The sequence below is a fragment of the Anopheles gambiae genome, chromosome 2, assembly GCF_943734735.2.
Source record: "Anopheles gambiae chromosome 2, idAnoGambNW_F1_1, whole genome shotgun sequence".
Lineage (NCBI taxonomy): Eukaryota > Metazoa > Arthropoda > Insecta > Diptera > Culicidae > Anopheles > Anopheles gambiae.
The window spans coordinates 117,175,144-117,190,539 of NC_064601.1; the positions used below are offsets into that span (position 1 = coordinate 117,175,144).

Sequence of the window (15,396 nt, forward strand, 5' to 3'; positions counted from 1 at the left end):
TTATTAATGGAACCGTTTTGGGGCGTTTGGAATTGTTCCCGGGAATAGATCGATCTCCGATCGGGAGGGTGGATTTTATGAGCATACTGCACCATTTCAGCATCACTCCCATTCTCCCCTTTCGCTAGCATTGTATGCGCAAACGATTGATCGTTGTTCGATTGGAGCTGGAATCGATAGTTGTTTGCTGTTTGCTTTTTTTCGAATAGCATCCATTCGATCTGACTCGGTACGATGGATTGATCAGAATCGATTGCTCACTCCCCTTAGGAGAGATTGGGAATCGATGGCAATGTTAACGGGTCAGCTGCGTCCGACGTCCAAGCATCAAGAAGCAAACATCACTAGCGCACAATAATAGTTGCCAACCCTTCTATCCCTCATGTACTCCGGTAGAGCGGTGCATTCGATCGGTCCCAACGAAAGCAAGGTGGTCAGACACATCACACCGGGCACATCGTGCGCACATCACTGCTGCCGGACGTTAGGCGTGGGTGCAATCCGTTTTTTAACTCAACCTCTCCCCCAAACCTTCTTGTGCGGCGTCCAGTATGTTTGTTATGGTTCAGTGACGACCGGTAAACGCGAGACCCCTCAACCTCAACACACACACAAACGTACACGGACACGGACGGGCACGGTAGTGGTGGGAACGATGGAATAGTTTTTGTTGCTGGGCCGGCGAAACGGCAAATTGGGAATGCAATGCTATCAGTCCCGGGAATAGGGTCGTTCCGGAAACAGTTTGCTTTCTGCTTGCAACAGTTTGATTAGAAAAAGCTTTTCTGGTTATCTGCTTCCCTGCTCTGTGGATGATGACTTAGGAATAAAAAAAACTTTAGTCCCAAATTGGTTGGGTTTTCTTCATTTTTTTCGTTTCTTTCGATGAATGGATATGGTTAGGGGGGTTCAGTATGTATGGTACAACATGCATTCTGGAACGTATAAATGAAGAAGTTGATGCATTGGGGATACTGCGGCCTCAACTTGGACCATAATGGCCAGGGTCAAATGAGCAAAGGGAAAACTCCGACAGAGCAACTTTTCCCCACACGGTGTGCAAATTTTCCCCTAACTTCAGGAACTAATTTTACGCATTCTCGGTAAGCTGATTGACAGCTCAACGTAAACAAGCATGAGCAACGGTCGATCCCCTCAACTTTGTAAGGTAACTTAGCATCGGTTTGTTTACGATGTGACAGGCATTAAGGTTACTAGGCTACATAGAGTAATCGACGATCGTTACCCTTTTTTAAAAGCACCTTATTCTCACTCTCTCCCCACCGTCCAATGCGATCGACGGAATCCTACCAATGATTCATTGATCTGAAGTGTCTGGGAGTTAGTCACACAGTGCACAATTCTCACGCTTGCACCGAGCAGCTGATTCATCGAACAGGCATGCTACCACCAGTCAGGAATGCTCACCCTGAATGTTTGGTCCACCATCTGGTGGCAGAAGGGTTTTCCCAGCATTGCACTCACTTTCTGTGCGCCCATTATCGGGACCCCCACAGAAGCCCACCTGGCTGTTGATGGGAGGGTGGGATAAAAATTAAGGACGAAAGTACGGTTGATTGGTCACACAGCACCACACCACGCCGGGCCTAGAGGGCGCTCAGGTTAATAACCTTCGTCTTGCTTTCCTGTCCTCATTTTTGGTAGCTCCCGAGTGCATCGTTCCAATACCGAACCAGAGCTTGGAATGTGTCCGAGAAGATTGTGCTGCACAGCTGCATTCGTTGCCTGTGGTGAGTGGGTGAGTGGGTGCTACTGATGACGGTGATGATGATGATTGGTTCTGCTAAAATGGTAGGGCTGTGGTAGGCCTAGGTGCTCGCTACATTCGATTGCAATTTGTTTAGATTCTGTTACGTGCATCAAAGTCCACTTCGTCCGTAAAGGCTTTCGCCCTGAACACGTCCCTGTGTCTGTGTGTGTGTGTGCAAGTATGATTAATTTTATAATTTTCCCATCTTGTTTTTCTGTTACAGCTGATCGGATGGCAGGTCGTACCGAGGCCCAGCAATCGAACGGAAATTGTTCAAGCCATGCGAAGGATACGGGTACGTGTTGTGCTGCGGGGGCGCTTGCTGGAAATTGTTTCGGGAAACGTGCACCGAATCAAAAGCTTCCTTTATTGGAAGTAGAATTCAATCTAATGTTTCCGTTTTCTCCTTCCATCCCAATGGTCCCTCCCTCTCTTTCTCTCTCGCTCTTTGCAGTACGAGTGTAAGGTTCAAAACAGCAAGAAAAAGAAGGTCACCGTCAGCATTTCGGTTGAAGGTGTTCGCGTGTGCCTGAAGCGGAAAAGACGAAAGGTAAGTCCAACGGATCGGATTCAGTTTAGCAGAAGAATCAGTAGATTGGAGGAAGCGCGCCACTGTGCCGATTGAATTCTGGAGGCGTAAACCGACGAACGAAACCGCTCACATTCCATCATCGTTCATCAACGCTGTACTGTAGGGAGAGTCCTGTCAAACGCTCGCTTTCTTGGCGCGTTTGATTTATTACGTGCCATCTCCGACCGTGACCGCTTTTCTTTTCCTGATTGCAGAAAAAGCAGCACCAATGGAATGACCCACTGGAGATAGAACTGCTCAGCCATCCCATCTACCGGATATTCTACGTCTCGCACGACAGCAACGATTTGAAAATCTTCAGCTACATTGCGCGCGACGGTAGCAGTGATGTCTTCAAGTGTTGCGTTTTCAAGACCAACAAAAAGGTAAGTTTGACTCGCTCTCTTTGTCTATTTCACTTTAGTCGTATGTGTAGGTAAGACGTGGAACACGACATTTTAATTAGAAGCAATGCATTTAATTGTAGCCATCTAGCGTGTGTTTCTTACTGGCGAGTATCAAAAACCATTTCCAATAAACGTCCCAACGTGACTCTGTCGCGTGCGTGTGAGCCGTAGTACTTGAGGATGGCTTTTAACGAAGGGTCATTGCACAGACATCCACAGACATGGGGGGTACGGTCATTGACCGCGGTTTCACCTACTTTCAACCGCGCATGACTTTCTGACGTACTTCCAGCCTTTCTGACGGAGGGGCCTATCCGCGCTTTTGGAAAGAACATTTTATCTCGCTTATCTGTCAAGCGCGCGCGTGTGGCACACGTGGGAACCATTATTTTGAGAGTGGTTGTGACGTATAACTCACCTCTTAAAGCTGGGAAGAAGAAAAAAAATGAAAATCGCGCTGCTTTCTCTGTGCTTAGATTCACGCCAGCCACTGTCGTACGCGGCGGCGGCGTTAACAAAATCAGTAGCCAGTTGGCCAACAATCGGCTTTTGGTTTTAATTAATTCCGGCCGGCCGGTCACAGTAAATAAATCGTGCTAAATAGCCAACAACCGTACCCGGGAAAGGTTGGCCAGCGGGTGGCGTATGGCTAAGGGGGGAAGTGCTGCAAATCTGCTGTTGGAGCGATTGAGAGCTAAAATATTTATTCAACGTTTATTCCGTGCCACTTCTCCACCGCACGAAAAATGTCCCCATTCCATCGGGCAAACAAAAATGCAATCACGGGATGTCCCATTGTCGGTGACCCAATGTTTGTCAAAGTGTCGAAAATCTACGACAATGACGCGAGTGCACACCCCGGTGTACCTACCGGATGGGGCAGCATTTCCGTGGAATTACGTGCGGATATGGTTTTGTCAGACCAGGAGAGTAATCTCCCCCACACACCCACATACACACTATGTGTGTGTCATGTGTGTGTTCCAGCGAAATTCCGTAGAGTCACCGATTGCTCTTCAATAGCGACCGCTAACTTCATTTGCAAAACGATTGTTTGTGACATGGCATACTTCGACAATAACAACGGAAAGATGACTCACTTGACACTGACATTAGGCGTCCACACCTGTGTTTGTGTGTGAGTGGAATGCACTGGAGATCACTTCAACTTCCGCCCTCCGGCTATCGTGTTCCGCTTGAAACCGGTTTGGAGCGTGTTAGGTGCGCTGCAAGTGCTGGACGTTGGACCGGCGGCTGCGGATGATATCAGCTCGATATAATTGGTTGCTCCATAAGCATTGGCATGCTGGAGCTAGCTAGTTCGCCTCTAATCTCCCGCCCGGCTGGATGTTGAGTGTTGTCAGTCTAATGAGTGATCTTTTTAATGATACGAACAATAAATGTTTTTAATTGGAGCTCGTGCGGTTAGTTCTGCTGCTCCAAAGCACTCTCGTAATATTGTACCATTTTATGAATCGGTTTTATTACGCTTCTAGACAGATATTGCCTTCAAATAGCAAATCCCTTCATAGGACTTGTGGTAACATTTGTCACATTTTCAAAACCACACACACACGAACCCTTGTCTTCTTAGGTTTAGATGATCCCGTCGCTAGAGCCAACCTCTGCAGATGAGGAAAGTTCAAAACAAACGTCAACGACACGATGCTCTTCGGTGCTCCCTTCTTCTCACACGCAAACCGATAAACTCTGTGGGCACAAAAACAACACTACCTGGATATCAACCCTCATATTTGTGGTTTTTAGGGTAACCCGAGATCACGATAGTTCCTGTCACGAAAACTTTGGTACGCAAGGTGAGAGAAAATAGAGAAACACACGCACATATACCCGCAGACAAGTGTGTGTATGTGTATGTGCGACTTTTATCGCTACCTTCACCATCAGCGTCATCATCATGCCAAACCAAACACCACAGCACCATCATCAGCAGTGTTTATTTTATGCAGTCTCCGAAAAAGGCTCCCCCTGCTCTGGCGGGAGCGTGTGTGGACGTGGGACGACGGTTGGTTTAATTTCGGGGCTTTTGATTCGTCGCGAGAAAGTGTTAATATCTTTACCTCCACAGCCCCGGCGGGAGCCCTTTCTTGTAGTGTGTGAGTGGTTCGTGGGATTCATTGTTTAATGATACGGTGTTTCAACAATGCAAGAAGTTGTCGGTCCCGGGTGCTTCCTCCGCTCACAATTAAACAGCGCGCAAGTGAGTGAGGCTGGATAATTTCTTCTCGACTGTGGCTTATCACTTAATCACTGAGCGAAGGAGGGAAAATTAGCTCCGATAAAGTTGAATGTGTGTAGCGCTCGGCACGCAAGCTCTGAGTTTGGCTCAACAGTGTTGCTAGCGACAGATTGTACAGGTCTTTTCATGTTTAAAATTAAAGCTCCCGACCGGTGATTTGTATTCTGCAATGGAAAGGGGACAGAACACGAGGACACGAGACAACGACAACGAACACATGGCGGTAGGTTGTTGCTGGCAAGGGGCAAGTTAATTAACTTTTCCCTGCACGACCCACCGATTCGACGGGACGGAAATCGACGTAGCCGAAAATGAAGAGTGTGGCGTCTCCAACACTCAATCAAACATCTTCCGGTTATGGAATCTTCTTTGCTCTCCCTGCCTCTGATTCTGCTGTTCTGTTTCGCTCACAACAACATTCACCCGCAAAAGGCCGGGTCGGGGATGTGTGTGTGTGTGTGTACCAGTGTCGGAGTCGATTTGTGTCGCTGGAGCAGAAATTGTCAGCGCCATTTAAATGATAATCACGCGCCATGTCACGCACGTTCTGGCGAGCGCGTCTGCATTCCTTTCCCAGTGTGCGCCCGCTCTCTGTGTGTGATGTTGTGTGAGGCAACCGAATAGAATCGACTATGGAACACAGAGAGCATGGCAGATTAGCATACAAACCGGTGGGGCTGAACAAATCAAGCAGTCTAGAATTAGATTCTTTAGGGGTGAACTGGTGGTGGTGATTGCGGGAGATAGCAGCAACGCTTCCAACTGACAGAGCTAATCGCACAGACATCATCAGCTTCATTGCACTGCGATGTTGGTGTTTGGAAATTAGTCGTCGAAAGTCGTCGTTCGTTGTGCACGGGAATCTTACAATCCGTGTAGAAACGTGCGGCAAGCACTGGTGACAGGTGGATTGGAATCAACACACGACCGGCACTGTCTTAGGATGTGTACCCCCTTCCCAAACCAATCGATTCCTCCGCCCCATCCCAAGAGTGAGCTTTTCCGTCGCTGGATGATAGGAGATGTCAATTCTCATACTTTTTTACGATGTTTTTTTTTTGGTCTTGCATCAAATGGCAGGATGAAACTTGTCGGAAGACATTCAACACGATGATCGGGCGAAAGTAACTGCCTTGAGCTCGTAGTGGAACGAGCAAAAAACACACCCCAAGTGAGAAAGAGATTAATCGAGAGCAAATGATACGAGACGCGCACGGCAATCCTCATCGCCACGGACTGCACAGCGGGGCTTGGGTGGCACGAGATGCGCCAGAGTGACAAAATTGTCGGTGAAATGTTCAAAATTATACCATGACTCAGTGGAACCAGTTTTCGGTAACGGTGCGGCGGCACACTGACTTCCGTGGAGTGTTTCTTTCCTCTGCTATCCGTTCCGTTGTTTCTGTTTGCTTTGAGCTGCTCGTGGCACAAACGACATTGGGAGTGAGATTGGTGGTTTGTTGTGCTGCTACCATTTCCGTTGATCGCGTTTTAATCAGAAACAATCGGTCCCCAATTCAACTACCTGCTGTGATCGTTGGGGTTGCAAAAAAAACAAGAGGGAGAAAAGATGCACGGAATCTGCCGGCTATAATTTCATCCACATCTCGTTAACATCGCTTTTGGGACCTTCGCTTCGGTGGATCTATTCTGCCATCATTCTGCAGAGAGTGTGTGTGTGTGTGTGTTTTGAAAAGATTTTAAAAGTAACAGATACCGCAACGGTCACGGTTAGATGGCAAATTATACGCGTGCGTCGCTAGGCAAACAAATTTAACGACACACACACAAACACACCCATGCACGGGTGTATCTATGTATCAATGTGTCCGCATAGATTACACCCCTGCCGCAAAGGCAGAATGTTGATGAAGCGCTAACACCTTCACCCATCCCACTCGGCCCCACTGCCATTTAGTAGCGTTGCTTGTTGTGTTTGAATGGAAACGTTATTTCCGTGTCGCGGTGAGACGGATGTGGGGGAGAGGGGCATGGTAAACAAATTTATAAAAAGAGAGAGAAAAAAAACTGTCAACGATCGAATGACAATGTTCAGTTTTTGGGAGAAACGAAAACAAAAAAAACAAACAACATCCAAACAATGCCTGCCTGCGAGCATTACGAGCTTCATGATGATAGGGGACGATATGGTGGCGTGATGACGATGAGAGCACGATGATGATCGTGATGAACGAGGTTTAAAATCACCAGACAAGCGAAAGACAAAACACACGACCCCACTCGACTCGAACACGACAAAAATTAACCACTTTTGCGCCTGTTTGCATGCAACCCGCCTAACATCAGAGCAACCACAGGGGATAAAGAGCAAGCGGCTGCTGTGTCTGTTTTTTCGGCTTGGCTAATGTATGCAGTGATAACAAAGCCTTCCTATTGGATATTCTGATTAGCACCTCCTTTGCCGGTAGTTGGCATAGTTGCTAAAATTGGCCACTCAATCATGTTTAATTATCACACAGCTGACTCACGGATGTGAAGTGATCGGAATAGGCTGTTAACTCCATTAAGTATCAATTTGTAGTCATATTATTAGAAGCATTGGATTTGTGTCAATAGGTAAATGTTTTTTTTGTAGTGCACAAACCATCTATGTACAAAGTAGAACATTCTGCCGGAAAAAACATCTTCTCTTTAGACTCCGCATGTCTTGAGAATTCGCATCAAATCAAGGTGACCACCAACTCAAGCACCTTCGAATGATGGCACGGCATACGCAGAGCTGAGAAGAGCAAGCAGAGGGTCTTTATTTTGCTATTGATGTTGGAAACTTAATGTGAGCTAATAAATTAAAGTGGATACCCATTCGCCGAGATGAGCTATGATAGGTCCCACGCGTTACGTTTGCGGCCGAGAGTACGAAGAACTCGCACTGTGTCCCGCGTTGTGAATGTGCGCGCGCGTTCGGAGGGGACACTCCCGTCATCGCACTGACCATCGCACCGGCAACGCGTTTACTAAATAAACGAACGAATGTCCGCGATCTGATCTGATCCCATGACAGCCAATTCAAGGCGAAGAGGTGAGGGAAGGGTCAGTGTCTGTCTCTGCAAAAGAACTGACCACACCAAAGAGGAAGAACAAGAGCCGAATGGTCGTGTATCGAGAGCATTAGCAAGAGAAAGATATATCTTTTGGCTTAATTTTGGGAAGGGAGAATCATCAATGTTTCCCCGTGTCGTTGCCTTGTGTCGTTGAATCCGCCCCTCGGGGACCCCCGGGGGTATAAAGATGGCAAGAGATTGGATTTATTTTTACCAGTGCTCCATCTAATGGCACACACATACACACATAAACCCTCGTCCAATGTACTGGTATATTACGTTGCACAGCTTCCAAGCGAACTCTCGCGGTGCACATCATCAACGTCATGTTTCGCTCCGTGATTGATACCGTCATGATGATGAGCATAATGTTGACACAAACTTACAAAAAAAAAAAGAATAATCACAGCAGATCCGTGAAGATGCTGTTTTAAATTATGGATAATTTGCGATCAAAGAAAGAAAGATATTTGCGGATTGTTGAAGTTTTTTTTACCCAAAAGAGCTACCGTAACGTGACAACCTGCTGAGAAATAGTAGTTATTCAAATTTCAAGTCACTAAATCCACCCGAGCGCGTGCTGAGGTGGTCTTTGGACGCTTCGTTGGTTACGATGATGTCTCCGCCTGTCAAACAATGTCAATCAGTTTCACCTACCAGCAGGCTTGCAGGGCAAGGAACTGCGACTGGATCGGCTAACCACAAACAACGTCTGTGCCCTCCATCGCAACGCTAGCAGATGATCCCAATTACTAAGTCCATGCGCAAATGTAAACATTTACTTAGAAGTCACCCTCCAACTGAGTTTGAGCTCGAGAGAAGAGTTTTCCAACCCCGCAGAGAGCTCGTGAGAGTGCGTGAGAGACAGACAACGGTGAACATCTCGCTCTGGCCAGTCAGACTCTCTCTCTCAGAAGATGTCTGAATATCCCCGATGACGCAACTGGTTGGAGAAGTTGAGCAAAACTCTCCATACACGACGCGGCCCGCAGAAGACGACACCAGAGCGGTCTCCAATCTCGTCGTCACCGGCTTTTCCATCTGCGCGCTGTGTTTACTGGCGCCATCTCGCTCGCACGATCCTCGTGTAGCAAACTCCGGCACGCATGATCAGCGGCTTCGAAGGATGTCGCACGCTGTCTACGTCACAGATGACCGTCATATGGTCGTAAAAGCGTGCGAGATCGCCCCGGTGGACGCTGGGGGATTGGGTCCAACTGTTCGGTTCGGCTAGAATAGGAGGGGACTATATTTTCCTATTCGCAAAATGGAAATGGTAGTCGGGTGTGTGTGTGTGTGTGTGTGGGTGCGACATCCATCCACCCTACAGAACAGAGCGAGAAAAGCCGTGCTCTACCCATCAACACTTCGATCGACGTTCGACCGAAACGAAAGAAGCCGCCATCGTTGCACCAACCATCTCCCGCGCCCGCACCCGCACCCGGTTGGAAGGAAAACTGACCACCGTTACGGTGTTGTTCCCTCACCGCACTTCTGCTAGGAGCGTCCTTGCTCCGACGGTGCAGCACGTTCCACCAAGCCTGGTAGACGGCTGCCCAGCCGCGGATCCGACACCAGAGAGTGTGTGTGTCCGTGCGGGGCGAGCGAGATGGAGCGAGATATTTTAAAATTATAACCAAACCAACCGCCGGCCGCGGCAAACGACGACGACGACGGCGGCGGCGGCGGCGGTGATTGAAGCTCTGAGTGTGTGTTTGAAGCGTTACTATGCTTTTCCACCTTACCCTTTTTTGTGTGTTGCTTCCACCTTTACGGGTGGACTTGAGAGTTTTCTTACCTTGCCTGCGGGACCCCCACATCCACCATGACACGGCGGGAATGCGGGCAGGCAGAGCTGAAGAAGAAGAAGAATGAAAAAACGGCTAAAAACCAGCGACCAGTGGGGCCCCGATACAACGTCGTCGTTTATGGTGCCCCATACCCCCATCCCGATGCCCCTTAGGACCGTTGTCGTCATCGAGAGATCGTTCGCTTGCTGGGCGAGAACCTCGATCAGCCACGATCGGCGGCAGTTCAGTGCGTATGGTGTATCCCGCCGGACGCGGTTCTCTGCATTGAAGCGTCGGGCAGCGTCGGTTTGCGCTCGCTGGTCGAAACCTGGTCGGTCGGCCGTTCGTACGGGGAACGAAGGAACTACCGTGGTTCCTGAAATCAAAGCACCCAAAATCGGTTGGTTTTTGCGCGGGCTACAAGGAAAAATCGATCATAAATCGATCGAAGAACTTGAGCCGATTTGTTTCGGGGGACCCACCCAACGAGGAACACACCTTTGTTTATTTTGTTCACAACACCCCTGTGTGGAAACTGTGTGACTGTGTGTGTTATCGAGCTGTCAGCCGATTGACAGCGCGCATTTGACGCCGACTGCGAGTGTGACGCATTGGAAATGACGTTTCAATTGATTGATCGATTAGTGGTAGAACGTCGCCGTTTTAGTAGAGGGTGCCGTGAATGAACGATGTGTTAAAACGATGTCAGTGAAGAATCTTTATCGGTGAACAAAACACCGCAAAACCGAGATTATTTCGTGCTTCACAACGTTCCATAACAACTATTAGTAGTTAAAATATGGAACTGTTTTAGCAAACACTTCTTAAATGTGTATTCTTCCATCATTATCCTCGTGTTCCGCGGCAGCCGCCTTTTTGATCTACTCGTTAGTTGTGCATCCGGTTCCTGCACCCGCTCGGATTATCATAATCCGTTATGTAACGCCGTGTGTAACGGCCGGAAAAATCGTCATCAGTTTCCTGCTGAAGAAAAATACCTTCTCGGCCAGAGCGAGGGCCCGTGGAGAGGAACATCATCGTGTGTGCATTCGTGTGATTTTTTTTTTGCTTCTCGTAGTCGCAGCAGTGTAGCTGTAGCCCGCCCGTGTTTGTGAGTGCGCTGGGCCATGTGTAAAACCGCGCTGCGGATGTTTTGTAATCAGTGCCGTTAAAGTACGGCGGTAGTTGCGTTTCCCGCTGGTTCCAAAGGTTGCAAAGTGTTTGATGCTCGGATGGGGAGGATGAATGGCACGCCAGGATCAGAAGGATGTGTAAGAATGTGACTTGAGGAAGATCGAGCTACGTTCGTTATGTGTGTGTGTGAATGGTTTGTCATGAGAGAGAGAGAGCGAGAGAGAAAGAGGTGATGGTGAAGTGGAGAGTTGGTCTTACAAGGTCGGTGAGGCCATTCGCACTTCTGGCCACGAATTGATCCTGTCTGCCCGCAGTTTGGCACGTTGGCATTTTTTTTTTGCTGTGTGTTTTGTTTTGTAGTGTCTGTGTGATTGTGTCTGTGGGTGATGATTTCAGTGCTCTCCTCTTCACGGTGCGGCCGGTGGCCATTTTTTTGTGTGGAATTCTTTAGTGATAAAAATCAAAACCCCCGCCATGCTTTTTAAAAATAGTCGCCGAAAAAATACCAACCAGCCGCGGAACCGTCGTAACACACCCGATTTCGGTGACAGAGGAAAACACAAAACGGCAATATGGTGTGCGGGTTGCGGTGTGTGTGTGTGTGCGGTTCAGTGATGAGAAAGAGACGGCCGAACCGATGTGTGTGCGAAGTTTATTTTTTTTGTTCTCTCCTCTGGTTGTTGCTGCCGAAGAAGCAGAAGAAGGGACGAAGAGTTGGCGATAGAGCAAACCTGGTGCCTAGAATCGGAATCGGCGGGTCGGCTTAGGATCGACTTCCTTAAAGAGCTCGGCGCTTGATAAAAGCGCAAAAGAAGCGTGCAGCACAACGCAAAAGTGTCACACAGAGGCAGAACCCTCCGCCTTGGGGCGCAAAAATGGTGGCTTGCGTGAAAATTAAAGCGCACAGCGGAGGGGGAAAACACGGACACGGAAGGCACCGAAAGGAGGGAAGCTTCACCATCACGTACGATGGGAAAACAGATTATGTCCCTTCTTTTTGATCCCTCGCAATGCGGTTGAATGGGGCGGTGGAGTAGGAGATGGCAACATCTCTGGCAAACACACACACAAACAAACATACAAACACACAAGCAGCAACACAAGAGCGCAAAGAAAAAGACAACAAACGATAGAAACGATAAAATCCGCGAAAAAAAGCGTACGATGAGGGAAAATAAATGAATAAATTTCAAAGTCATCAAGTGGATTGCTTTAGAGGGGGTGCTCGTGCATTTTCACACCACCACTGTGTGTGTGTGTCCGTACGCGAACAACGTGTGCCCAACGTCAATGGGATGGTGTGTAGTATAGTGTAGCACATGGTTCCGACCTCTGCCACAGCTTCTGCCATCTGCTTTCAGACCTCTGCCCGCGCCCGTCCAACCGCGCTCGAGAAGCAGCAAGTCAAGTTTTCAACGGGGTACACGCGGCATAGAGCTGAGTCTCAAGTGTGGGCGTAAAAATCACAGAATCGAATAAAACGAATCTGAAGGATGTGCGATCAAGTGCACCCACCACACAAAGCTGGGGTGAAAAGGGTGGAGGGAAGAGGTTGAAGAAGCAAATACAAGAGGAAGGAGCAACACCAATGAAGTCCTTGCCACCAGGATCCGATTCTTGTTGTGAAGTCGAGGTCCGTCCGCCCTCTTGTAGCAATAACAATGCACCAATCCACCACCAGAAGCAGGCAAATACTGATGGAGTCGTGCGGGTCTTAAAGCAATAAAAGGACACATTTCTTTATGTCGTACTCTTTTTGCTTGCTCTTTGTTGTCGTCCGCTGTTCAGCTCCATCTGTTTAGCTTTCCCTTGCGTGCGCGAGAGTGGAAAGAAACGTGCAGTTTTTAGCAAGACATCATTAGATTTTCCGTTCTCTTTGTGTTGTGTAGTTGTTGATGTTGTTGTGGGGTTGTGAGCCGCGCGTCCTAAAGTGTGTCCTTTTATTTTGGGTCCATTTAACCGTGCTGCTCTTAAGCGCAGCGATAAAGCGATTTGCGGCAGTAATTTATGACTTTAGCCATATTGCTGGAAGTGGTGCTAAAAGATGTGGTGGTGCGCCACTCACTGATGACAAAAAAATGACTCTTTTATATGGGCACGTAGTGTGCTAAAGCGTTCCTTCATATTGTAGTTAGCAGGCGTTACCACTGACTGCAAAAAATTGCATCCTTTCAGGCGTCGACACTTGCAGCAGTACGGAGGCAAAGTCTGGCAATGTCGTGTTGGGTGCTTCCCTGCTGTCCGTTGGCACCTTTTATTAGGTGCAGGTGTGCCCGTTCAACAACGTGTTCCCATGTGTGTGGGTGGAAGTGCGTCGTCAGTGTGTTTGTGTTAGAATTGGCCACACACTTCGGCATATGGACAAGACTACGGGTGAGGGGGCTGGCAACGAGATGATTTGCTGTTCGCGGTCGTTCGTCCGTTTTGAGAGGGTGAAAATTATTGTTCAAATGCCTTTGGAGTGCCGCCGAACCGGCCGTGTCCGACGTGTCCGGATTTAGAAAGGCGGGCGCCCCAGCACCCATCGCCGTCCTACTTTCCCACCCGTCAGAATTGGAAAGGAGGTGAGAGAAAGAGAGGAAAAGAACGAAACATGGTTCACTTGAGCTGAAGAAACCAAATACACCGGTTCGAGGACCCTCCGCGTACTCAGGACACACACAAACACACTTGCTCTCTCTCTCTCTCTCTCGTTCTTGTTCTACAACTGTTCCGCTTCTCACCGTGGTCTAGCGGAACGTTTTGTTGATTGGACATTTTTCTTCATTTCGGTCCCTCTATGTGTGTGTACGTGTGTTGTTTGACTGCCACCTTCACAACCTGCTCCAATGTCAGCGTGGCGGGACAGTGGTGTTTGTCGCCGCTTTTTTTTGCCCGCTGGGAGGTAAAAACTCCCACCCGGGACTGCTGTTTCTCATCCCGTATCTTCACCCCTTCTCCCACCCAGCGTCCGCATTGACCACTCTCGGGAGGAATGATTTATTTTCGCACAAAACCCCTCGCCCGCCATAGCGCCGCACTCATCGTCTTCCTTGGGGTGACACTCACGATCACGATCGAGCTGGCTCTTCCTTTTGGTATCGCATTTTCCACACGCACACACATTTGCAGTTTGAGAAAAGCGACATTCTTCTTTTTTTCTCAAACCACAATCCCCCCTTCCTCCCACCCCTTCCTTCCTCTGATGATCGTTTGCTCCGCTTTCCCCCCCCTGCGCTCCATTCGCTCGCATTTCCACGCGTCATCGGCGATTGTTTGACGCTACGGGCGTTTGGAGTCGTTTGGGAAAGTCGACGCAAGCAGAACCAGTGCAGAGAAAAACAAGAACACCCTTGCCGTTTGTTGACGCCGTGTGTGTGTGTGTGTGCATGCTGTCCGTTTCATGTGTGCTTCACTTCGTGCCGGTGTGATATGGGGTAGATAGACTGGATTTTTCTGTTCAGTGAACTTCGCACAACAGCGAGCAAGCAAACGTAGTAGGCAAATAAACAAACAAATGATTATCGACTATCCGCATCGATGCTTCTGGTTCCGGCGCGCTTTTCTCAGCACAGTAAAGCAAGATTTACTAGTTCCAATCGTATGTATGGGGGGGGGGGGGGGAGAAGGAACAAACAACCTCCCAATTTCATGAATCGTTCAGTCGCTGCAGAAGAAACTAAACCAAACAGCAGCGTTCCGATCCACCATTTTTTTTCGCCATAAGCAAGATCGATTGTTTGATCTTGACCATTGTGTGTGGCACAGACGTTTGCCGTTTCCCTTTGCCTGCTGCTAACACTCTCTCCTTTCGTCCCCTCCCCCCCCCCCACCCAACTCGTTGTCGCTTTCTTTTAAGTAGCAATAAATTGTATGCCATTATTGTTTGCCCGGATCGCGTCGTCGTAAAGCAATGTGGTCCGCCCGAGCGGCTGTGCCTTAGATCCTTGAAGAAATATAGATAGATTTCCCACACACACACACACGCGCACACCTTTCCCCCGCTTAGTGCAAGCCGTCATCGTGTGTCTTTCTATGCCCGGGACCGGACACACATTAAGCCGAATTGGACACCCCGATCTCGAGTGGCCGGTGTGGAAAAAAGCACATTATAAAACCCATACTCTTTCCCCATTGTGCGTTCGCTGTGTTCGCTCATTGGCCCATCAGCGTTAATGGAGGATCGCCATTCGTTACCCTATCCGCCCGCTCCGGGATCTTCCGGGCCCGCTCCATCCGGTCCGTGTAAAAAAAAACCGGCCTAATGCCACCGTTTGCCTGCCGACGAGATGGTTTTTGATACGATCATAAATAATTCAGCAACGGCTGCGTTCAGATGTCGCCCCGATTTTATTACCCCGATTACGGTCGGGGATCACGAGAAGGGTGACGAACGGTGGGGGGAGGGGGTTTACGTGGACA

The 15,396-nt window shown here is 48.8% G+C and overlaps 1 protein-coding gene across 4 annotated transcripts in view; it reads left to right on the plus strand.

Annotated features, from left to right (window-relative positions):
* Positions 1-15,396, plus strand: part of LOC1269602 (capon-like protein) — a 70,054-nt gene that overhangs the window by 27,654 nt on the left and 27,004 nt on the right. For 2 of the 4 annotated variants that reach the window (XM_061647570.1, XM_061647571.1), the window contains exons 3-5: positions 1,995-2,066; positions 2,226-2,321; positions 2,558-2,728. In XM_061647570.1, the coding sequence (XP_061503554.1) occupies positions 1,995-2,066; positions 2,226-2,321; positions 2,558-2,728 (339 nt within the window). Of the gene's footprint in view, positions 1-1,994; positions 2,067-2,225; positions 2,322-2,557; positions 2,729-10,083; positions 10,262-15,396 lie in introns of those variants that run through there. The other 2 variants (XM_061647567.1, XM_061647569.1) reach the window with 2 other exon arrangements.